Raw genomic sequence first — 23768 nt, 5'->3', positions numbered from 1 at the left:
TTCCAGGGCCTTTAATGTCTTAAAAACAAAATAATATCAATTGCTAGCTCTAAATGAGTGCAGGTTTGCTGGCGCTGTGTAAAGGAATGGGCTGCATGTCCAGAGAAGGAATACCACAAAGTTAAACAGCATATGTGAATAACAACTTCCTGGATTTCACAGCGACCACAGAAATCATATTCAACTTCAGCCGATTTTATTGATTAAAAGGAACCAGCATGTCATATTTCAACATACTGTCGGTTGAAATGAACTGTTTTTGTCTTTATTTCCATTTTGGTTAGTTGGAATCTTCCCCTGTTTAGGAAAGTGTACTTATAGATGTCTCGTGACAAAAGAACAACATGTAAAAAGCCTTGTTTGCCCTTAATACTCCTTCATTATATTAAACAATACTGCAATTGTTATTGTCAGTGGCAAGGAAGCTCTGCTTAAAAAAACAAAACAAATATGATTTGCCTTCTGATAGTTTCGACTTTAACAGAGTAGATCCTAGTTACAGAGAGGCTACAAAAGCTAGACATGCTGAACTATGATCATTACATGTCTTGTGGCAGTTTTAACAAACAATTCTGATTATCATCGTCATTGATTCTCCAAAAAACGATATTGATCTCACGGATCCCAAATTCAAGCATGCCGCAAGAGTTAAGGGTAATGGATGATTGTTGTTTGCATGATATTTAATCTGACCACAACCCTAACATAAAAGAAGTAGAGGTCTGCTGCAAATTCCTTTCTTTGATAGATCATGACCTCCTGTGCATCACTGGTTTATTGCCGCTGGTTCTCTTTTGTTTCTAATGTCCCTGTGTGACAGGATGAAGAGAAAACAATCCTTGTTCTGAGTGCTGGGCTGCAAAAAGGAACTCCTGGCCTGTACACAGCAGAGGTACAGTAAAGACTTGCGTAATTGGACAGCCTCTTGTAGTGTAACGGGTTAACTAAGAACAATACTGAAGCTGGAGCAAGGAGAGAATGGATGACTGAATGATCAATAAAGTAATTGCCTTCTCTGGAGAATCCTCAACCCTAGAGCCGGTAGGTGGGGGGTGGCGGGCACTAATGAGGGTTCAATAACATGGATAGAGTGGAATCGCACACAACTCAACACACACATATCAGTTCACCGTCACCCACACACATCACTTCATGATAATCTGGGATTATCAGGCACCAGATAAATCAAATAGCAATCAGTTTATGTTTGCATAAAATTGGTAATGTACATCTTTTTTAGTCCTGTGGATAAAGCCTGTTCTCTCGCTGAGCTCTACATACCCCTCTAGCGTCGGTTTTGGACGTGTTAGGTAAGGCGCATCGGTTTCTGCTCAATAGGAAAAGATTGCATTAAGGTTAACATTTGTGTGTTTATTTTGCGTTAAATAACTGTGGTTGTTACGTTACTGGAGTTAGTTAAATACGTATGTTAAATGACAAAAGTACGGTTATATATTAGTTATATAAGTATGTTTGGTTCACACGAGACACGACGGCGGTCTTCTTGGTGAGAGTCCTGTGTTGGTTTGATCCGTCGGCCTGACCTCCCCTCTTGGGCTGTAAAGTCCTAGTCGACTGGTCGACTTATTGGTCGATACGTTCTGGGTCGACCAAAATTCTGATTGGTCGATTTTTTGCCGTGTTAATTTCATAAAGTCGTCATCAGGAGGAAAGTACCAAGTGCTAATGGGGGTGTTTTCAGAGCCCTGTTTCACAGGAAACAGCCTGTCTTCAGAGAACACCCCCCTTGTTTTCACTATTTTGGATTAGCCCAACCCACTAGAGACAGGTAGATTGAAGAAGGTCCATGTTATTCAACGTCCGGTGGTTTAATTGCTGAATATTTATTTTTATTTTGAGCGTTTCATTTAAGTTTCATTTGAGTCCTCCTCCTCTACCATCCATGTCAAAGACATCGGCAGTGTGGCAGAATTTTTCCAAAATAGATGGCGGGAAAAAAGTCGAATGTAAAATTTGCAAACAACAGTTTGCATATCACAGCTCGACTACAAACACGGCGTATCATCTAAAAACGGTAATATTTCAATATTATAGCCTATTAATATCATATTTTTACATTATTTCGTTTTGGACATTAATAACATTTGAATAGCTTTGCACATTTATTTGATAAATACTTGTAGATTTGGGCATTTTATTTATTTATTTTTGTATTTGTTCTGAGTGAGCCTTCCTTGTTATTGTTATGCACTTTATTTCGTTTCAGTTTATTGCTAAATAACGAACTTTTATGGTTCCCTTTTATTATTGTGCACATTTATTTCTATTTATTGGATTTGTTTTTTTGTTTTTTTTTGCCCACTGTTTGTAGGCTATTGTTTTGAGCCTTTGCTTTATTTTTGGTACATGATCTGGGATGTTTAATAAAGATAATTTTCCCTGAATTGCCTTTTGTGTTTAATTGCCTTCTTGTGCTGATATCAGTATATATTTTCGGTAATCATGGGCTATTATATTGCGCAGATGCACGTGATGTCCCCCCATTAGTCGATTTTTATTCGAAATTTCAGGGTTTCAGTCGACCAAGAATTTCTTTGGTTGATTACAGCCCTACTCCCCTCCAACCCACCGTACGAGGCCAGTTGGTCTGACCTGCTTATGACGCAGATGGGTCTTCAATGGGGTTAGCTGAAAGCCTGGTGCGTCTCCTACAGTTGCTAAAGGGTTCCTTGTGCGTACGTATCAGACACTGATGGGCACTGACCAAGCTGCTGTATTTGACTAGTTGGGAGTGAGAATGGATTGTCAAAAGTAAATATGGCCAAATGATCAATGACAATGAAGAAACAATTAAAGAGGCTGCAATGTTGTACAAAGTTTGAGATAGGATGAGTTTGATTTAAGTTTTCATTTTCCCTGATGATGCTGATAGATGTCAGGAAACCACCACATTATTACAGTTCCTCCTGTGAGGACCATGAATGTCCAAATTTAATGGATTGTCATGAAATTGATTTTAAGATATTATTATAATTTGATTATTTCTAGTGTACAAATGGACATTATTGGCAAATGGTTGGGCTAAAGGAAAGGTCAGAGGTAAACCATAAAAATGAAGATGCATCCTGTGAGGACCATGAATGTCAGAATCTAATGGATTTCCATTAAGTAGCTTAGTAGATATTATTATAATTTAATTATTTCTAGTGTACAAGTGGACATGTTTTTAGCGGTGTAAAGGGAAAGGTCAAAAATTCACCATAAAGGTTAAGATGCATCCTGTGGGGACTATGAACATTTGACATTTCAGGGATGCCCAGCCAATCTGACTCCTTCAGGGACCAAAGTGTTGTTCAAGGAGAAATGTTTGCCTGTTTGGGAATGTTTGGGAAGACAAAAGGTCAAAAATCATTAGAGATCGTCCTCAGGGAACTGTAAATGATCAAATTGTATGGCAGGCTGGCTATCCATGTCCGTACTTCCCTCAGGCACACACATTCCCTGTGGACCAGAGGTCTTCCTAATGCTTAGGGTACGGATTGGAGCCTTCTGTCCACTCAAGTCACCGTTTTCTTTCTCTGTCAGTGAGGCCCGTCATCACAGTCGGCTGTAATGTGTGAGCCCTGTGTCTGTGCAAACAGTGCCGCTGGTCAGTCGGACCGCAGAGAAACCACGAGGGAAAGTTCCCCCCCGGGAGAGCAGAGATCACTCACTCTGATGAATTGGAATCTTAGCTCGAACTGGCCGGCACTAGCAAAACATCGTTCATCAACCACTCATAAGCACTCGCCTGGGGAAGTGTTCATGGGCATTCACAGTTCACAGTGTTGAATCGCCAACTCTTTATTCCATCCCATGAATAATAGATGAATAATTGTATTGCTTATTATTAATGAATGTTTTTTTTGTTTTTTGGTGGCCTCCACCCAGGACCAGGTCTTAATTGTGTTCTACTTTTTCCTCTTATGTATTCAGAACATTGCCTCAATCCCACCTAACAGGTACAAGCACTGCCGGGTCGATATGTTTTCATTGGTACTCTGTTAAGGGAGTACACAATTAAGTAATCAGTCCAAACAAGGTGTATTGACAGGCGCTGTAAGGAGTCGCGCTCTCACTTTTTTTTTAAATCAGGTCATGTGTGCACGTGTGATTCTCTCAGTCTTCATGCTTTTCACAGTGAGCTACACGTGTAAACAGCCCAGGTGATTAATATCTGCTTCTGAACATAAGCTCCATAGCCGAGACGGACGCTCTGAAAATTCTGGTAATCTGAAATTGGTTCCCGTCATCGATTTGCTCCTGCTCTCCGATCGATGATCATACACTGTAATGAAAATAGAGTATGGCGCTGTTATGTAGCGACTGATGCCCTGAAACCACAGTGTGTATGTGCGCCGGGCTTGTAGAAACCTTAACATATAGAAGATAGAGGTGCAACAGGGGACAGCATTGCAATTAAGAGACGCTGTCAATTAATAAACTACAGAGCACAACTATTTGCTCTGCCTCAGGCTGTATTCCCAAAAGCAGCTGCAGGTACTCGGCAAGAGAGTTTACAGTGTGTGAGTGTGTGTGTGTGTGTGTGTGGGGGGGGGGGGGGTGTTTGTTGTGTGTGTGTGTGTTTGAGGCATAAAAGCCTGGGGAAACATCTTCCCCTAGTGGCCACCAGACCAGCATACATGCCAGAGGACTCCTCCCGGGCCTGGGGTCCCCAAATCTGCCAACCGAAACGAGGAAAAAAAAACAAACATCATTATTATTACGTGTCAAAAAGAATGATTAATATTCCGTTTTTTGCATTGTTTTTTTTTATTACTAACCGTTCTTTCTCAGCTAGTTGGATGGGTGCTCCTGGGCGGGGCTTGGGGGGGCTCCTTGGGGCCTCCTGGGGGCCCCCTTTGTACACTGTGGGATAGTTTAAATTGATGGTGATTTAACCTACCAGATATTTTGCACCGGTGGGCAAGTTATGACTGCCGAATTCATATTCTGCTCTATTATATAGACAGTAGTAAAGTAGACCTTAACGATATATATTTTTTTATGTCTGTGGTCTAACTGGAATCTCTGTGTTCTTCATCTTCAGCGCGGTAAATACATCCCTATGTATGAGGAGTCACTTTGAACCCTGTGGCAACTCCTCCCCCCTTAAGAATCCCCATAATTAAGCTCTGCACCAATCAAAAAGCCACTGCTGCTAGGTGCCTCGCTCCCTCGCTTCTCATTGGCTGGCAGTCGACAATAAGATTCCAGCTGTTTCCTTCCTCCTCCTCGCAGCACAAGTTAGACTTGGCGTCCAGCTCAGCCAATCACGAGCGAGCTCCGAGTCAGGCCGCGCTGTGATTGGTGCAGAGTGTGCGCTCCACGGGGGCGGGTGATGGAGAGAAGTTAAGGAAGCCCTCCATCCAGCTGTGTGAGCCGATGGACGGAGCCGCTCCGACACAGTCCGGAGGAGACCAGAGCGAGAGCAGGAGCGCCCGAGAGAGAGGGCTGGTGCTCGTGAGAGCCTCGAGGAGCTAGTGACAGGTTTGCCTCTTTGACGCCTCTTGCCTCTTTGACGCCTCTTTGACGCCTGTGTGTGCCAGGATGCGCGGCAGCATCTCCATGGCTCTTTAAAAAAAAAAACTAAACTCAAAACCGCCTGTGGATGCGACGGGAAGTACTGGATCCTTACATGGTTGAAGTGGGGGAAACGGAGGAGAACGCGGAGAAACGAACACCTCACTGATTTATATTATTATACCTTTTTTTGGGGGGTGGGTGGGGGGGGGGGGGGGGGGGTTTGTCCATCAGCTCTGTGGAGGAGGGAACCATAAAGAAGTTTTGTTATATTGAACCTGAGGCTGAACGCTGCAGAAGCTGACACACACATCTTAAGAAGAAAAAAAATAAAATAATAATCTACCTGCGGATGGTTGTGAAGTGTTGAGGTGAGGCCCCCCCGGAGAGGCTTGGACACCGGAGACCGGACATCCAGCGAGTCCATCACAGGTAATGATGCTCTCTGAAAACACTGACTGCTGCAAACCACTCTGTGATGAATGTGCTGCTGGTAGCTGATGGATGGAGTTATGAGTTATGAGTTATGAGAGAACCTTATTGTTCCTGATGAGAGAGAGATTTTGTTTCGGGTGAAAAGGAATGCGAGGCTCTTACAATTGGGGGGGCTCATTAGGAGCTATTTGTTAATTAACAGCTTATGTCAGCAAATGTATACTTTGGCGAAGCGTATCCATAAAAAAACCCCAGCTTTGTATCATATTCATTCTTTTACAAACATTGTTTTGCGATGGATTGGTGTGCATATCCTCCTCCACCACTCCACTGTTGCTCCTTCTTATTAGATTTATTTTAAGTTCATATGTGTTTTTATTTTTCACCACATGCAAAAGTTGACAGCTTTAGAATCGGATTTAAATGCACAGGTTTTTTTTCTTGAGCCTCGTACGCGATGCTGCTGCCTTCACTGACTCATACGTGTGTGATGATGATCGCCTGTATTGCCCGCAGGAGGTGAACGATGGCCGAGGATGGGGGGAATATCTCCAGGATCCCCGACGCCAGGGGCTCGGAGGCTCGCTCCTCTCTCCCGAGGACTTTCATCCGGCTCAACGACCTGTCCGGCGCCGGAGGAGCGAGGGAGCGCTGCGAGGCGGTGGCGGAGACCCCGGCGTCCCTGGCGGCCGACGGGGTCTCCACCACCGGGGAGGAGGCGTCGGCGTGCGGCGACAGCAGCCTGCCCTTCCCCGCCATGGCCCCCGTGGTCTTCTTCTACATGAAACAAACCACGAGGCCCCGCAGCTGGTGCCTCAAGATGGTCTGCAGCCCATATCCTTTTGTACTCTGTAGTTGTTCCAGATAGGAGTCCCACCCTCCCACCTGTGGCAGGTAAGGAAAAAAAAAAAACACCTGCTGGGCTTAGCTGCTTTTCCAGTTGACCTCAAGGGGTTATTGACTTCTTGTAAGACTTGGAGTCATTGAGCACTAAACAGATGTTGGCATATATCAAGGTGTGTATTGATCTACTTTCCCCATTGAGTGCATCCAGTGAACAACCTAATATGAACAACATGGCCTGATCTGAGGTGTGTCTGTGTGACTACCAGTGAGTGTATTTGTCCCATTGGAGCTGCAGTCACTGTTCCCACGTTACGCTCTGATTCCTCTGAGCCAGTATTCGCCCCCAGATCGATTATTCATAACCAAAATGTGACAGGTTGGGCCTGGGCCTGGGTGTGTTATTTACACACGCCTGGTTGTGTCTGTTTATTGAGGGGATGCGTTTCTCTCCTTTCTGGGTGTATGTCTTTTTTTTTTTTTTAGTTCTCAGAGCCTTATTGAATCACTCTTGCCACTGACGTGTGTTATTGATTCATAAGCGTACAGACCAGCACTGATTCAGTTCTCTGTAAAGGAGGGGAGAAGGAGAGGCTGGGGGAGAAAGGAGACGAGGGAGACTCTTTTTCTGTCTCTCAATGTCCGTCTTGCTCTCTTGGTGTGTGTGTGTGTGTGTGTGTGTGTGTGTGTGTGTGTGTGTGTGTGTGTGTGTGTGTGTGTGTGTGTGTGTGTGTGTGTGTGTGTGTGTGTGGTTTTTTGGTGGGTGGATGTGAGTGTGTTCTTTTGGCTGACACTGCTCTGCTCTGGTGGTTTCAGCCTTTGTTTCTTCTCGTAGGTTCTCGTGGTGTCTGTGTGTGTGTGTGTGTGTGTGTGTGTGTGTGTGTGTGTGTGTGTGTGTGTGTGTGTGTGTTAATGTCATTCGGATTACCTCAGCTCCTTCCTCCCCTGTCTGCCAGCCTCCCACGCCTCACCTCTCTCCCTTCATCCATCCATTCATCCCTTCTGCCTCGCCTCTTGCTTTGGGCTCCCCTCCTCTCTCCTCATTTGTCAGCGTTATGATTGAGATGCTAAGTAAGCCTGTCCTCCTCTTCCCAGAGGAACCTTTTCCGCCATGCTGGACCCGTGCTCGCCGTTCCCTCTTCTGGTTCTTCTGTTGTTTTCCTTTCATCCTTCTTTTCCCTTTCTTTATTCTGCCTCAGTCTCCACATCTGATTTCCATGTCTGTAAATGTCAAATCTTTAAAAGGTCCTACAAATAGACTTTCTTTTTTGTTTTGTTTTTAGCAGCCGGGGCACATGAGTCCCTCGTGGCTCCTCAGGGAGCAAAGGCGATCATGATACTATTATCAAAGTCAAGGGGTTCTCAAACATTTTCATTTCATGGTCCCCACTAGGAACCCATGTGATATTCTGCTTATTCGGGTATTTAATTCCCAGGTTGAACAGTGAAGCTACCTTTACAATGAATACTGTATTCATGCGATCATTTTGCACCTTTCTACATGCATACATAAAATAAAATTGACCCCCAAACCCAAAGAGGTTCAGTATACAATTGCATAAGAAACGTGAAAAGCAGAAAATCGTTCCAACTGATGAGTTGGAATTAAGTAAAGAAGCTGATTCATTTTCTGCCTATCTAGTACTTGTTGCATTGCAAAAACCTGACTTGGGATCCAATCAAAAATATCACAGCCCCTCCTTGTGATGTTTTTCAAACTCCCATAGCAAAACATGTCAACCCATTTAGTGATGCCTTCTGTAAGCGTTTCGCTTGCACGCTGGGATGCACCCTGCATAATAAATGCTGACCTGAAGTCCATTGCATCACCCACCCCAGACCTTTGGCACAGATTCAAGCACGTTGCAAAGCCGGTTGCGGGGGCGCGACCTAGTCTGGATTCAATGTGCAATAGTTAGCCCAGAAATTGGACAATTCTGGAGTCATTAAATTCGATCCTCACCTGAGATCAAGTTCTTTTGGTTTTCTTGATGGCGTCTGATTCTTTTTCAAGTCAAACTGGTTTCTGAGGTCTCGCACAGATTTGTTCCACAAAGTTTCACAGTCCACGCTTTTGAATTTCGAATGAGGATTTGCACGTATTGAAGAGAATGCTGGGTAATTTCCAACAAAGCCGTTCTGTATTTGCGTGTGCGTCCCCAAGGTGGCGTCTATTTGTACTGATTTAGGAAAAGGTCACTGCTTCGGTAATGCATGAACGTTACTAAGATCGATCCGTCTCTGTGTGCCCCTGTGTGTGTGTGTGTGTGTGTGTGTGTGTGTGTGTGTGTGTGTGTGTGTGTGTGTGTGTGTGCACTCTTGTGTGAATCTATGTGTACACTAGTGCTTTGGGTCCAGAGAGCAGACATATCTTGCTTTATTTTTGAATTTCTCTCTTGACTTGTGGCCCTTTTTTCTGCCGCTGTCTCTGCTGTCTGCTTGTAGAATTATTCCTGCAGTAGTCTCTTCTTCTCCTGCTATAAATACATCCACAGCACACCCCAGCTCTGCCTCGGCTCCGATGCACGGAGACGGCTCCATCTGTCTGATGCTGTAGTACACCAACAAAACAGGAGCACCCGACTGATCTCGGGGCCAGAATCCATTCTAAACAGGCACATCCTCGGTAGGCCCCTCGGCCTCAGGCGGCCCGCGGCCATTTTTTCAGCAGTCTGAAGTAATTAGGACCCCTGGATACTCGCTGAGGTATTTAGGGTTTAATTGAAGACTCCTGGGGTGAACGCTCTGAGTGATGTTTTGCCCAGCACATTGCCTGTGCGAAATCCCCCTCAGCTGGTTTTGCTAATGATTCCTGCAGAATCCGCGCACGATAAGAGAGTGAGAGCTTTTGTATGCAACGTGTGTGTGTGTGCGTGCGTGTTTGAGGTTGTGTAAGCAGCACACACACTTCCACAGGACTCCCGTAGGTGTCTCCTCTCTGGTGGGGGAGCTGGATGTTGTGCCAAGACGAATGGAGGAGGAGGAGATGGTGGAGGGGGTTTTGGGAATGCGTCCAGCGCTTTCTATCCTTTGCTCGCAACTGATTTAAGCCGAGGATTACACGGCCCCAGATCAGCGGAGGGAGGACACCTGGCCGGGCTAGGTGTTTTGTCATCGCGCTGAAAAAGCCGCATTGGAAGGCCCGAGAACAGCTCGCACTCAAGGGACTGGAGGGATTTTGGGCGAATTATGCTACCGATTCTTTATTATTTTCTTCTTTTTTTCTTCTGTTTCGCTCTCCTGCTCTGCATATCAGCGAGGCAGGTTTTCACATTTGTTGCTCCTTGCTCTGATGAGTCTGTCAAATAATGGAAGCCGAAGCAAACGCTTACTTAATCAGCAGAAAATGTCTCCTGCCTTTCCCCGTCGCATATTCTTCACTCACCCCCTCTCCTCCTCCTCCTCCTCCTCTTCGTCCTCGTCTGCCCCCCCCCCCCCCCTCGCTTCTTTTTTACTTAAAAGCCTCAAGTTGGCTGGAGGTGTGTGTGTGTGTGTGTGTGTGTGTGTGTGTGTGTGTGTGTGTGTGTGTGTGTGTGTGTGTGTGTGTGTGTGTGTGTGTGTGTGTGTGTGTGTGTGTGTGTGTGTGTGTGTGTGTGTGTGTGTGTGTCTCTGACGGCCTCCAAAAACAGGCGTAGAAGAAGGAAAAATAAAAAAAGAGAGCAAGGGGGGAGAAAAATGAGGAAAAAAAATAAAAACTGACTCTCAGTTGGAGATCGGAGTGGGATTTCAGAGAACATTTTTTAAGAGGTGAAAAAGAAGGCCCATACCAGCCATCAACTTTACTTTCATATTTTCACCCCTCCTTGGAGAATTTCAGACTTTTCCGACTTCTTGTAGTTTGAGAGTTTCATCCTCATTGCGAATTCTATCTGGATGTCTGTCATAGGTGTGTGTGTGTGTGTGTGTGTGTGTGTGTGTGTGCTCATGTTTCTAAATTTTTAAAAGATGCATATTGCGTGCGTGTTTGTGTGCATTTTTCATATTCTGTATATGAACTGAATGTTCTCTTTAATTCACTGGTAGGCTGACATGAACATGAACTGACGGATTCTGTTTGATGAAGTATTAATTTACTTAACCGTGCAAGGCCTTTTTGTGTGTGTGTCTGTGTGTGTGTGTGTGTGTGTGTGTGTGTGTGTGTGTGTGTCTGTGTGTGTGATGGAATGGGGGTACTTTTTTTTTCCATGATTCATGTGTCCCACTGAGCATGTGATGTGACTTGAGCATGTATTTTGCATGTAAAGTGCTCGCTGCAAGGGATGTGTATCCAAGTGTATATTTAGAGCTGCGCACACAATCCCTCCTATGCCGCCTAGCTGAGATGTTTAAAGCCCGTTTTGATGTCAATTTGGACGCTCCAAATGGATGGGGGTCAGCTAATAATAATAATAATAATTGATTGTACTTGTATAGCGCTTTTCTAGTCTTCCGACCACTCAAAGCGCTTTGACATTACCAATCAATCACCCAACCACACCCATTCATACACTGATGACAGGAGCCACCATGCAAGGTGCCACCTGCCCATCAGGACCCTAACTAACATTCATACACATGCATACACCGCAGGAACAGCCTGCGGGAGCAATTTGGGGTTAAGTGTCTTGCCCAAGGACACACCGGCATGGACTGCCGGAGCCAGGGATTGAACCGCCGATCCTCTGATTGGAGGACGACCCTGCTCTCCACTGAGCCACAGCCGCCCACAGCTGGAGGAGTTATGTCCACGCTGAATGTGATGGTGGACTATAGCTGATGACCAATCGGGGGAATTGGAGGCCGTAAGCAAGTCAGCTGGAAAAATGTTTGAGCAGAAAGTTTGCTAGAGGGTCTGGTGTAAATTCAAAACTATTGTAATTATATGTTTTGTATGAATTAAAGTTGGTGCTTTTCATCAGCTGTGCTCACAAGCTTCATTTCCCTTGGCCATCTCCTGTCAGAGTTAAATCACAAAGTCATTTGATCAATATTAACATATTAAACTATGCAGATATCTAAAACATTGATGGTCATCATCAGTATTCTGTCAGTAGAGTCAAATAACGAGGCTGTTTCTTACAACAGACATCTTCCACTAATCATGCAACATGCAGGTTGAAATACATACCAGGAGAAGCAGATATAGAGGTAGTGCTTATACACTCAATAGACCAGAATTCAATGCACCAACCTTTTACTCTATTATTGCCTAGTGTTGGGTATCGGTACGCGATGCATTTGAGGTATCAACTGAAATATCCCAGTAACAAGTAGTATCCAAACTTTTCTAGTCAAACCAAACCTAAATTTGATCCTTCATCTACCCAGATCTAGACAAAATTGTGACCTGTGATTGGCCCACTGGCCTCCACAACGTTTGCTCTCTGTGGTGTGGTGAAGATAAGCGAGCCGCCAAAATGTTCGAAAGTATTGCTAAACTAAACTCCTGTGTTATCTGATGAAAATAAATGCGTGGGTGGTGGCATTTTACGCAACTGAATGCTACCATTCACATTATAGGTATAGAATGGAGAAGAAAAGAAAGGATCACATGAAGTATTCAGATGGTACCAGTATCACTTTAAGGGTACTGGTAACAGTATCCCAGCCCTACGTCCTGCTTTCTACATGTTTAACCCAGAGCTCAAATGCCCAGTTGCATCCTTTTGGGATGACCAAAAGGCATTCTGGGAAATGAAGGAAATCACTCAGAAGGAGACAATTAAGAGGGGAAATGTTGACACCAAATATGTATCCAATGGCACCTTTCTGTGAGCTCACTGTTAAATGAGTTAAACTTCTGGACAGTCAGAGGGACATTTCTGTCTCACCCCGCTCTCTATTACCTTTTAAGATGGAAAAAAAGTGGTAAAAAAAATAAATAAATCATACCTAACTGTCAGCGCAACACTAATGAAAGCACAGCTATGGTCCAAAACATTGAGAGCACAGACTCTTGCTGGCATTCACGTGGGCGTGTGTGTGTGTGTGGGCGTCGGGCTTTGTTATCGTGCTAGAAAATCTTTGTTACATTCAGAACTTAATGCTAGTTAGCAGAGATTTATCGCCGAGGCTCTTGCTCTTGGCTTCGGCTGAAGGAAGCGTCCAAATCCAAATATCAGCTGCAGTATTTACCGGCGGCGTTGTTTCGTTGTCCATATCGTGTGGCCCCACCGCTCGAGCTGAAATCCAACTAGCATCTGTTGTGTACGCGCTCCCGGGTGCACCACGGGTGTTTGAAGAAAAAGTGAAGGCTCCTTCAGCATAATGTGTTGAACTCAATCCAAACACAGATTCGCCAGCTGATAGATCAGTCTCCTGGCAATGAAACGCTCCCGACACACTATACAGTATGTGTGATTCAGACGCGTTGAAAGTGCCAATTATTGATGAATAACAGGAGTGACAATCAAAAAGCTATGGTAGGAGAGAGAGAGAGAGAGAGAGAGGGAGAGAGAGAGATTGTGGAAGGGAGCGAGGCCAACTCAAACTGCAGTAAGGTGTGAGTAGACGACTCAGTATGAGGTCTGTTCTTAATGAGGAGCTTTGTTTAAGCTGTTAAACTGCAAACAGACTGAGCACAAAGAAACCCCTTCTTTGTGCTCAGCCTGCTGCTTATTTTTCTGATTGCCACACTATAGTTTCAACCTATAGTCAGCGCATTAAAGCACTTACATTTTCTTCTCTGCACACCTGGTGTTGGTGGTAGGTTTTTTTCCCTGGGAAAATCCCTTTCCTTTGGTGCACACAAAGTTTACACATTATTACACTTTACCCAAGCAGCAGAAGTGTATTTTTTGGGCCCAACCAAAAAAACGGAAAAATGCGTGTTTAGCATCTTGGTGCAAATTGCTGCCACCGCTGTTGTTGCCCGAAATAATGAATTTGTCCTCATGGAAATCTCACACACAATAGAAACCAATCAAAGGTTTAATATAGGTCTACTGGTGCAGAAGGCACCCTGTGGTGTATCGATGTTTTCGGAACACTGTAGAGTCTCTCTGCGTCACTGCACCATTCAGTTTTCACCGTGGATGTATTGATTTATTTTTTTGCATCAGCACTCAAGACTGAAGAAAACAGAACTGAAAGTCTAGTGTCCACGAGAGATGGAGCGGAAACAGATCTGGGCGTTATGCTTAGTTAAAGTACAAAAGTTATAAAGCCTTTATAGCTACATAAATAAAAACAAGACCAACACATAACGACCGCACTCGTATGTTTACATGTCATAACTGAAGGAAAGCATATCGTTCTGCAAGGAAAATGGTGCAAAATGGTGCTTTAATGGTGGATTCATACCTAACACAGCCCACTAAGTTTGCAACAAATACTGGAAAAATTGAAAGTGGGCTTTATTATTTCCATAATTGGCGAACTTAATGGAGAACAAGTCCTCATATTAGCCTTTATTGTCTAATTGTGGCTGTTCCAAATTAGGAATCATGTGTACCTGTTGTATTGTGTCTCACCTGTTCACTGAATGAAACTCAACACTTTAACTGGAAGGTTTTATAACCATAAAAAAAAAAGCTGCAGGAAGTGTTGAGTTTCATGCGCTTTCATGGCTCGATGTTGCTCGGGGAAGAACGTTGCAGTGGAAAGGCTGGAATTAATTAAAACTAGTGTTTGTGTTAAAAAAGAGAAAGCGGGAGCAGCAGTAAGTATGACGTAAACTCTCCTGATGGATTGAGAGCTGTGGGAATGACCATTATAACAGGTCTCTCCCGTTTGAGACGTTGTACTTGTAATTCCACCCGTCCCATGTTTATTCTGGTTGGCTGTTATTTTTTGAGACCTGGACGTATTTTGGTATTCACTGTAGATGAACGCGGAAAGACGGATGAAGGAAAAAAACATCTCGGTGCTCCAGACACATCACATAATCCATTGCAAAGTACTCAAGTGTGTCTCTGAGGTGTCTGCCTGTCTGGTTTTTTTACATCCAGTGGAAAGCCTTAGCAGCCTAATCTAAACACTGAGAACAGATTGCATGAGTACTGCCTGTTTTTATTCACACCGGAGCACTGCGGTTCATGGCCGCTCTCTGGTGAAGCCATTGCGGGTTCTCTTATTACCTGCGTAACCTGGTTTCTCAGAGTAACCCGGTTACTTAAGAGCCCAAAGTGACTGAGTTTGTGGGCCAGGCCTGGCAACTGTCTGTGTGTGTGTCTGTGTGTCTTGTGTGTGTGTGTGTGTGTGTGTGTGTGTGTGTGTGTGTGTGTGTGTGTGTGTGTGTGTGTGTGTGTGTGTGTGTGTGTAGGAGAGGACCGGTTAACCTGATACACACCCGTGAGACTCAAACCACAGTGATTCAGGGGGCAAACCGCAAACTGTACAGTAGAATGCCAGACTGCAGCAGGAAGCACTCTCACTGTCTGTGTGTGTGTGTGTGTGTGTGTGTGTGTGTGTGTGTGTGTGTGTGTGTGTGTGTGTGTGTGTGTGTGTGTGTGTGTGTGTGTGTGTGTGTGTGTGTCACTTAGGTGTTTTCTAAATCAGCTTTTTGCTCCGATTTTGATCATTGATGGATTTGTGGGTGCCTGTTGTATGTAAGCGTGTGCTTCAACTTGGTAAAAATGAGTGAAAGTCATTTTTTTCTCCGATATTCCTTTTTGTGTGTGTGTGTGTGTGTGTGTGTGTGTTGTGTTCCACTCTCTGATTGTGGGTGAGGCAGCAACTTTTACCCACTCGTATTTTGTGGTGTTCGTTTCTCTTGACAGACCCTGTTGTGCTCTTCCACCCCCCATGACTCCCGTGGCCTAGTTAACAAATTAATGTGAATCCTGTAAAATAAATAAAACACAGGCTATCTCCCCAATGGAGGAAAAAGAGAGAAAGGAGGAGCGGTGGAGGGGTCCGATAACAGGAGGTGGTGAAGCATACCGGGGAGGGATGGAGGGGCTGGACTTTTGCAGATCTGCCGTCTTCACAAAGTCTTATGTGTAAAATTCACTTTAAAGTGTGTGTCTCACCCGCTCATATTCTTCGTTTGACGCCTCCACCTACATCATCTCCCCTCCCATATTGTCTACGCTTTGAGATGCTCAAGTCACATGTGCGTGTTTGTCTCCAGACAGCTAATTTGTCCCTGATTTTCAATCAATTATTTGTACGGGGAGATCAATTAGTGCACATAAAACCCAGCAGTTAATGACTTCTACTTCAGAAAACCATGATTAAGATGTCAGGGGGGAAAGGAAAAAAAAGCAAAACAATTCTGTCACTGTCATCTGGAGTTAATTATCCAGAACGGCTGTCTGGTTAGATGATTGGTTTGGTTAATGGGTTGGATGCTTTGATGGTCGACTGTTTGGTTTGGTGGTTGGTTGACTAGTTAGGTGGTGGACTGGCTGGGTGGTTAGATGTTCTGGTAAGTAGAAATGTAGGTTGACTGGTTGGGAAGGTGACTGGGTGATATACCACTGGTTGGCAGGGTGGTTGGTTGGTTAGTTGGTTGACTGGTAGGTGACTGTTGACTGAATGGTTGGGTGTTGGCCTAGTTGGTAGATTGGTATTCTGACTGGATGGGTATTTGATTGGTTGGTAGGGTTGTTGGCTGGTTTATTTAGTTGTTTGACTAATTGGATGGTTAGGTGATTTAATTGGGTGGTTTCTTGGTTGATTGGTAGAATAGTGGATTTACTGGTTGGATATTTGATTGGTCCATTGGTTGGTGGTGTGGTTGGCCGATTGGATGGTAGATTGGTGTGTTGACCTGTTTGGTATTTAATTTGCTGATTGTCTTAATGGTTTGTGGGGTGGTTGACTGGTTGGATAATTTGCTCCTGAGTGGTTGTGTAGGTGTTTTAGTGGTTGGCAGGTTAGTCGGTCGGTTGGCTTAATAAAAATACTTTTTTATTCTTCCATGTAAAATTAAGTTGGTAGGCTACAATTTACAGCTACAATTGTTGAAATAGTGTTATCAATAAATACACAGACCCTAAATAAAACATTTTAAGATATTTTAATTTCTAAAAGGTCAACATTTTGAAAAGACATATCGCCTGCTTTCACTCAATGCTAAAACGTTAGAAAATAGTACAGAGATCTCAAGTTTAGTCCTGGAAACAAACAGAGGTGCTTCCCTTTTATATGTCACCTTCTATACAGTCTGCACACATACATGGTGTACCGAAAGGAATGAGGAGATGGCCTTTCTAAATTTGTTTTATTTTCGCTCTCTTTCAGTTTTTGGTTTTTTCTTCTTCTTTCTTTTCCTTCTTCCTTCTTCCCTCAGCCCCCCCTTCTCGGGCTGTTCCGTGAGATGGCTGTAAGTTTATGTAGGACTCAGTCCAGGATTTTCCTACCAGCTTTTTCTCATTAGGGTATTGTAGAAGACTCGAGCTTTGCTGCACTGGCTGGCAACAGAAGGGGGGGTAGGCAAGCTATACATTTACTCTTACACAGCAAAATCTCATTGGACGGCTGAATGGAGTTATCTTTAAACGGTGTCACGTCATAGCCAATACCTCAGTCTCTCTCCTTTTTCCTCCACCTCTCTGCTTACTCACTTTGCTTCACCTTTTCCCTTTCTCTTCTTCTGCTTCTCTCTATCCGTCCACATACTTCAGTATTTCCAGACATATTCCTTCTTAGGCTTCCTAAAGTGCTGGCCCTTCTTCCTCTTTCTCACAACAAGCTAGAAGGACAAGGGGAATCAGTCACACTTTCCTATCTTGTCTGGCTTTTTCTTTGCTACACATTCCTGCTCCACCCTTTGCACATACTTCATGTGATAACTACATCTCCTTCTTTCAAGTTTTTTTTTTCTCCCCTTAGAGAGATTAATACGTAGTTTAACAGCACAGGAGGGGATGCCATGTCTGACAGAAGTGCTCTTTTTAGACCCTGTTACTAACCGGGGGACTCAGGTGGCGTTGACACACATTAGATCTGACCGCTTCCCTTATCTCAGTAACCAACACCACACACACACACACACACACTTCTCAAGGGACAAACATGTAGAGCGCCCAATCGGTCGGCTGTCAAATCAGCCCGCTGAGGAATTGCTGGCATTTTCAACAATTCACGCACACAGGAGCACATCTTTCTTGCCACTTTTGTCTCCCCCCCTCCTCCCCTCTCTCTGTCTCTGTATCTCGATCTCTATCGCTCTCTGTCAAGTCATCAGGACACTAATCAGGATTTTCCCGCAGCAGGACCGGGGAGTCTGGTGAAAAGAGCGAGAGCAAAAAAAAAGCGGGAGATGTCTTATTATAGATAACAAACGAGGGATATAAATACCTCTTGGGGTGGGAAGCTTATATAAGAGTCATGATAGGTCGGTTGGCCTCTCAGCCCGCCAGTGCACGAGATTGCGCGCGCATGTGTGTGTGTGTGTGTGTCTCTGCATCTGTGTGCATATGTGTCCTATCCATAGCCTTGTTCAGCTACATGTTGCCTTAATAAATCCCTCACATTAAAGCGACATCTCGGCAACTTTAATAAAAAAGAAAATAACTCTTTGGCATATTTGTTAAATCTGTCACTATATCCTGACTGTAGATATACAGCTGATGCTCCTCTGTCTCCTTTTAGTGCTACTAATGGAATATTCAAGGTTTCAAAGAAAAACAACCAATCAGAGTTGAGGACTCTCTAACCCAACTCTCTATTCCCTCCTCGTCAATCTCGTAAATTCCTGTCAAACTCTCAAACTAGGAACTAATGATCATAAATACCAATCAAGATTCTGCTACTGGATTGCTTTTTTTTTTTTTTTTGCATCTCATGTTTTCAGTAACATATTTTAGCATACTTGATTCACATTTGATTGGCCCTGCCTAGTTTGACAGTTTTATCAGAGTTTGTGAGTGCGTTCTGCAACCATTGATTGACAGCTGCTGTAGAGACTCCTTGACTCTGATTGGTTGTTTTTATTTTAGCGTGGTGGCATCTCGCCAGCGGGAGCACTAAAAGGAGGCGGAGGAACCGGATTTGTCTTCACACGTTATCTATCTAATGAACTGCTTTCATTACAAACAGTTAGTTTTTATTTAAGCTACTGACTGTGGCTTTAACGTTAAGGCAATATATCACACGGCAGATTATATCAGCACATTCCATGATAGTGATTCACTCAATTAGCGCTCTGGCTCCGCAGTCTGCCCCGAAGCTTGCTGCACTGTGGGGCGTATCATGTGCAGGAAGCCTTCTTTGTTCCAATTAATACAGCAGAGGCTGAGTGAAAGCTAATGAACTTGACCAGCCATGTCCGCACAGTGGGGCTGACCACCAGAGGGGACATGTGTGTGTGTGTGTTGGTGTGTATTACCATGTGTGTTTGTGCTTTCTCGCTCATTATGGACGTCTGTTGTTTCTAATCCCCCCGTTGGTGTGTGTAATTAAGAAACTTCCTCCAGAAGGAAGAAGGCATTGGTTTGAGAGGCATGACCATGTATTGATGAGCACGTGGGTCCTGTGTGTGTGTGTGTGTGTGTGTGTGCACCAGTCAATGCTCGGTCATTGCAACTGACTGCCCGCTAATGCTACCTCTGTATATCAGACTTTGTAACAGTCCTCATAACAAAAAAGTGTTTTTTTCCGGTTTTGCTCAAAGTGAAACATATGATTTGTAAATGTGAGAATAAGCACAAATATAACCTGAAAATGATGTAATGTTGGAAATGAAATGCGAGTCGGAATCTTATATTTTTTGAAATAAATATTAAGACTAATGAGCTAAAATACTCCAACATTAAAACAATATATACATTAAATACGTATCTGCCTGTATGTGCTGTTTGAGAACGGAACGCTTACGACAAAAATAGGAGACCCGCAGACCTTGCATGCAAAGCTTTACTGTACAAATGTGGGTTAAGTGTGTAGATGTAATGTACAGTATTTTTGCCATATATGGGTGTGCTGTTGGCTTGTGTGCAGCTAATGTATGGGAAAGTCTGCATGTGTGTGTGTGTGTGTGTGTGTGATGTCTGCACATTTACTGTTGTAGTACTGCTATTTAGAGGTCCGAGCAGATAGGAATAGGTTTTACACAGCGTCGTATCGGTGGAACTGTGCTCGATGGCTGCGTGGAATCCACGAGTCACATGGTTACGTATATCACCGTTTTACATACAGGCTACACACACATAATGAGGTCCACTTTTTCTGAAAATATCTGTGTGCATGTGATTAACACCCGATAATAATCTGATCAACTGTTACATTCCCCATGAAATGAGAGTTGTACTTGGTGACCGGGAGATGGGGGGCATTCAGTGCGCTCCAGCCATAACTGCGTAACAGACTTATCTTAGAATCATGTTCTTTCAATGTGAGGGATACTTTTTTCAGAAATAAAATCTCCAAAAACCTTCAACACATGATTCTTTCTGGCAATATGGTTAGAAAATGTAGGTTTAAAGTAGCCGGCAATTCAATAAATAATAATACTCTTTGTATGGTTAGTTTGATGTTCAGTTACAGATTTATTTATTTCTGTATTATTACTTTGACTGAGATGTTCAGTTCAACAGTTATTGGGCTTTATCCTGCTCCAAACTATCGGTGTTATATCTGCCTTTAAAATCCACTGTCAGTCGAGGTCTTTTGTAATCACTCCGCCTCACCTCAGTGCCCCTTCCCTGCGATCCGTGTTGCTCAGGCAGTGGCTCTGACATGACTAACACACACACACACACACACACACACACACGTGAACACATACACACACATACACACAGACACTATTGGGCTCTCTCCTCTCTGCGCTTGGCCCAAATCACTGTGACATTTACAGTTTCGCAGCCATTAGAGCTTAATGTCCCAGGGGGCTGACTGCGTGATAGTGGCTGCTCCGGAATCAGATCACATCGTTTTGTGAAAGTGCCGAGCCTCAGCATCCTTGTTATACTGCTACACCTGCTCCGGGATCAGTTGAGGAGGGAACGGGATCAAGTCCCACGAGTCCGAGGCTTACCAGACTTAGAGGCGGTTACGGGGTCAGGTGAAACAGGTGTAGTCTTTTAGACTGACAAATAGAGCAATGTCACAGTTCAGTGCATTAGCACCTGATGATAGAGTCACCCTTATGAAGGGGCTCCACAGCAGCTGTGCTTCATCCCATTGTTAAGTGAATTTGATGTGGGTATTGATTGAAAAAAATGGGACATGGATTTTTATGTTATTTTAGTATTATTTGTAGTTTGCATCATCTAAAAATATGAACAAAGTTTTTCTTGTACTGAGACCGGAGTTCGGTGACAGTGCATGAAAATAACAGGTGTAACTAATGACACTGATTGTGGCTGACCTTATTTAGGTTGCAGTTTCAGGGAACTGGTCTTGAGCGCGCTGGGTCACTGGTATCGTTTACTCTGAAACTTAAGTGGAACAGGGCGAGAGTTATGTTATCAGTTACACCTATGCTTTATCTGCTGTGATGAGTCAAACTTTCAGCTTTCAAAAAGGTCATTTTATAAAGCTATAGAGATGGATTTGGTTACACGCGGCAGCAGAGCCAGGCTAGTTTTAACCCTGTTTCCAGTCTTTATGCTAAGCTAAACCAAATGTCCCCTGGCTATAACGTAAGCGTCATATTTAACATACAGACATGATATCAATCATCTCATCCACCTCAAGAAAATAAATATGCATATTTCATAAAACGACTCAATTAATGTACGTTGTCCCGTTCTAACAAGTGCAGCAAATCTGTCCTGAGGAAAGGTTTAAATAGCCAGTTTAGGTGCAAACACCTGTGTAGATTATGCATGTCTGCGCAGGGGCATTGAAATATTTTCTTTACCATACCAACAACTGATTTAAAACTTTTTTTTTTGTGTGGCTAATTTGGAGCAGCGAAACTGACTAAAAACCCAAAGTTTGTTAGCAGACAGCCACATATTTTCTATTTTTCGTCTCTGGTTACGTATATCACCGTTTTACATACAGGCTACATACACATAATGAGGTCCACTTTTTTTGAAAATATCTGTGTGCATGTGATTAACACCCGATAATAATCTGATCAACTGTTACATTCCCCATGAAATGAGAGTTGTACTTGGTGACCGGGAGATGGGGGGCATTCAGTGCGCTCCAGCCATAACTGCGTAACAGACTTATCTTAGAATCATGTTCTTTCAATGTGAGAGATACCTTTTTCAGAAATAAAATCTCCAAATATGCAATATTATATATTCCCTCTCCTTCAATCTCTTTAAGTTATAATTATTATTGAATACTTGACTCTTTAGCTGCTAAATGCTCTGCTACGTTAACTAGCTAATTGCTAACTTTGTCCGTCTGCCATTTGGTAACCAAGCAGGTTCCGTGCAGTAGCTTCATCAGTGCTGTTTTGTATGAAACAGCTGTCTGCAGTGGCTGGGAATATGGTCGATGAGTTCTGTGAAACTGAACCAGTGGTACATTTGTGGGCAGTGAAACCAAACATTGAGCGGAAAGATGCTAATATTACCATCAGCAATTACTACCAGTGACCTCTTTCACATGAAACTTAGCAATTATTAATATTATTATCTCCGCCAGGAGGAATATGCGATCTGACGCTTGCGTGCGTGCATCTGTGAGTGGGTGAGTGAGTGAGTGAGTGCAACTATTTGTCTGTCCACGGCTAAACTTGCATTCTGCTACAGCAAACTGCATAATATTTTTGGGTTGCCCAGTAATGGCTGCATGCTGGAGGACCTCTTGTGGTTACGTTGACTCACATTTTCTCAAAACACCTGTTATTGATTTTTTTTTATACTGCCATTAACTGACTGCTGTGAAAACGGCCTACTTCATACATGTTCATCCTAGAGAGATTTTAAGTGGTTTATAATGACCTCAACGCAATTTAAGTATGTATATATTGTTAAATATAATTCACATTACATTTTATACACTGCAGTATGTGACTACTGCTTAGCATTATTGCTTCCGAAGAAGTCATGCTGGATTAGTAACTGAATCGTGAAGCGAGAAGTAATGAAAAGAAGTTGGACAAAGTAATAAAAAAATGTATCTATATATATCTTTAAAGCCCACCAGCCACCACAAACACTCTCACAGCAGAAACAGCTCATCAGAATATGCCAGAAATCTGCAATACCTGCATCCCACACAGTGACAAATGATACTTAAATGCAAACAGTTCCTCCATCACACATATTGCATTCGGACACTCCCACACATTCATAAATGTGACAATATCATATCTGGGAGCGAAAAAGAGAAGAAAAAAATGCATTTGCTCCACCCTAGGGTGCAGGCCATCCCACGTGCAGGATGAGAAAGAGATCAGATCTGCCTTTTTGTCTTGAGTAATATTTGTTCTTAGTCATATCAACCTCCCTGCTCCCATTCTTCCCCCTGTGTTTGTGTGTGTGTGTGTGTGTGTGTGTGTTTTTAACAAGTGTGCATAATGTTGCGTACCATTCTGTAAGATCTGTTCTTTATTAGTCCTCATATTACTATAGGCTAACTCAGCATAGCTGGCCACGAGCTCATGGGGAGGTCTCGCTGCTCTGTTGCATGTGTGTGTTTGTGTGTGTGCATGTGTGTGTGTGTGAGAGTTTTGCAATCAACCCTGGGTAACTGCATCCAGTTTGCAGATGTAGACAGAGAGGGAAACCCTGTCTGGTCCCCGGAGAGGTTTGCCCGTGCGCGACGTGAAACAAGCTCGCACTGTATGTTTGTTTGTGCAATATGTAATCCAGTGCGAGTGTGTTTACCTGTATTTATGCAGTGATTGCGTAGTTGCCAGTCCTTGCCATGTGTGTGTACAGTATGCCTGTTTTTTTTTTCATGTTTGTCAGTAGTGGCTCAGATGGCACATGTATTCTATCCGAGTGTGTGTATTGCACTTTGTAACACACACATACGCACACTGTGCACACACAAAGTGCAGGGAGGGGAGCCTCTCTGCGCTCGTGGTTTTCGGTGTCCCTCGTTAACATGCTCTGTTCAGGATTTCCTACAAGATGTGGCTTCAAAACCAGTTCCAGACTCCTCTGTGTCTCTCTCTCTTCTTCCCC

At 43.7% G+C, this 23768-nt stretch overlaps 1 protein-coding gene across 1 annotated transcript in view; it reads left to right on the top strand.

Annotated features, from left to right (window-relative positions):
- Positions 1–5875: 5875 nt before the first annotated feature.
- Positions 5876–23768, top strand: part of cacna1g (calcium channel, voltage-dependent, T type, alpha 1G subunit) — a 234277-nt gene continuing 216384 nt past the window's right edge. Inside the window, 2 exon segments of the mRNA XM_054599520.1 lie at positions 5876–5955; positions 6475–6792. Coding sequence (XP_054455495.1) covers positions 6485–6792 — 308 coding nt within the window. The 5' untranslated portion in view covers positions 5876–5955; positions 6475–6484.

This window comes from Anoplopoma fimbria, chromosome 5 (assembly GCF_027596085.1).
Source record: "Anoplopoma fimbria isolate UVic2021 breed Golden Eagle Sablefish chromosome 5, Afim_UVic_2022, whole genome shotgun sequence".
Lineage (NCBI taxonomy): Eukaryota > Metazoa > Chordata > Actinopteri > Perciformes > Anoplopomatidae > Anoplopoma > Anoplopoma fimbria.
This window is presented reverse-complemented; position numbering and strand designations above follow the sequence as displayed.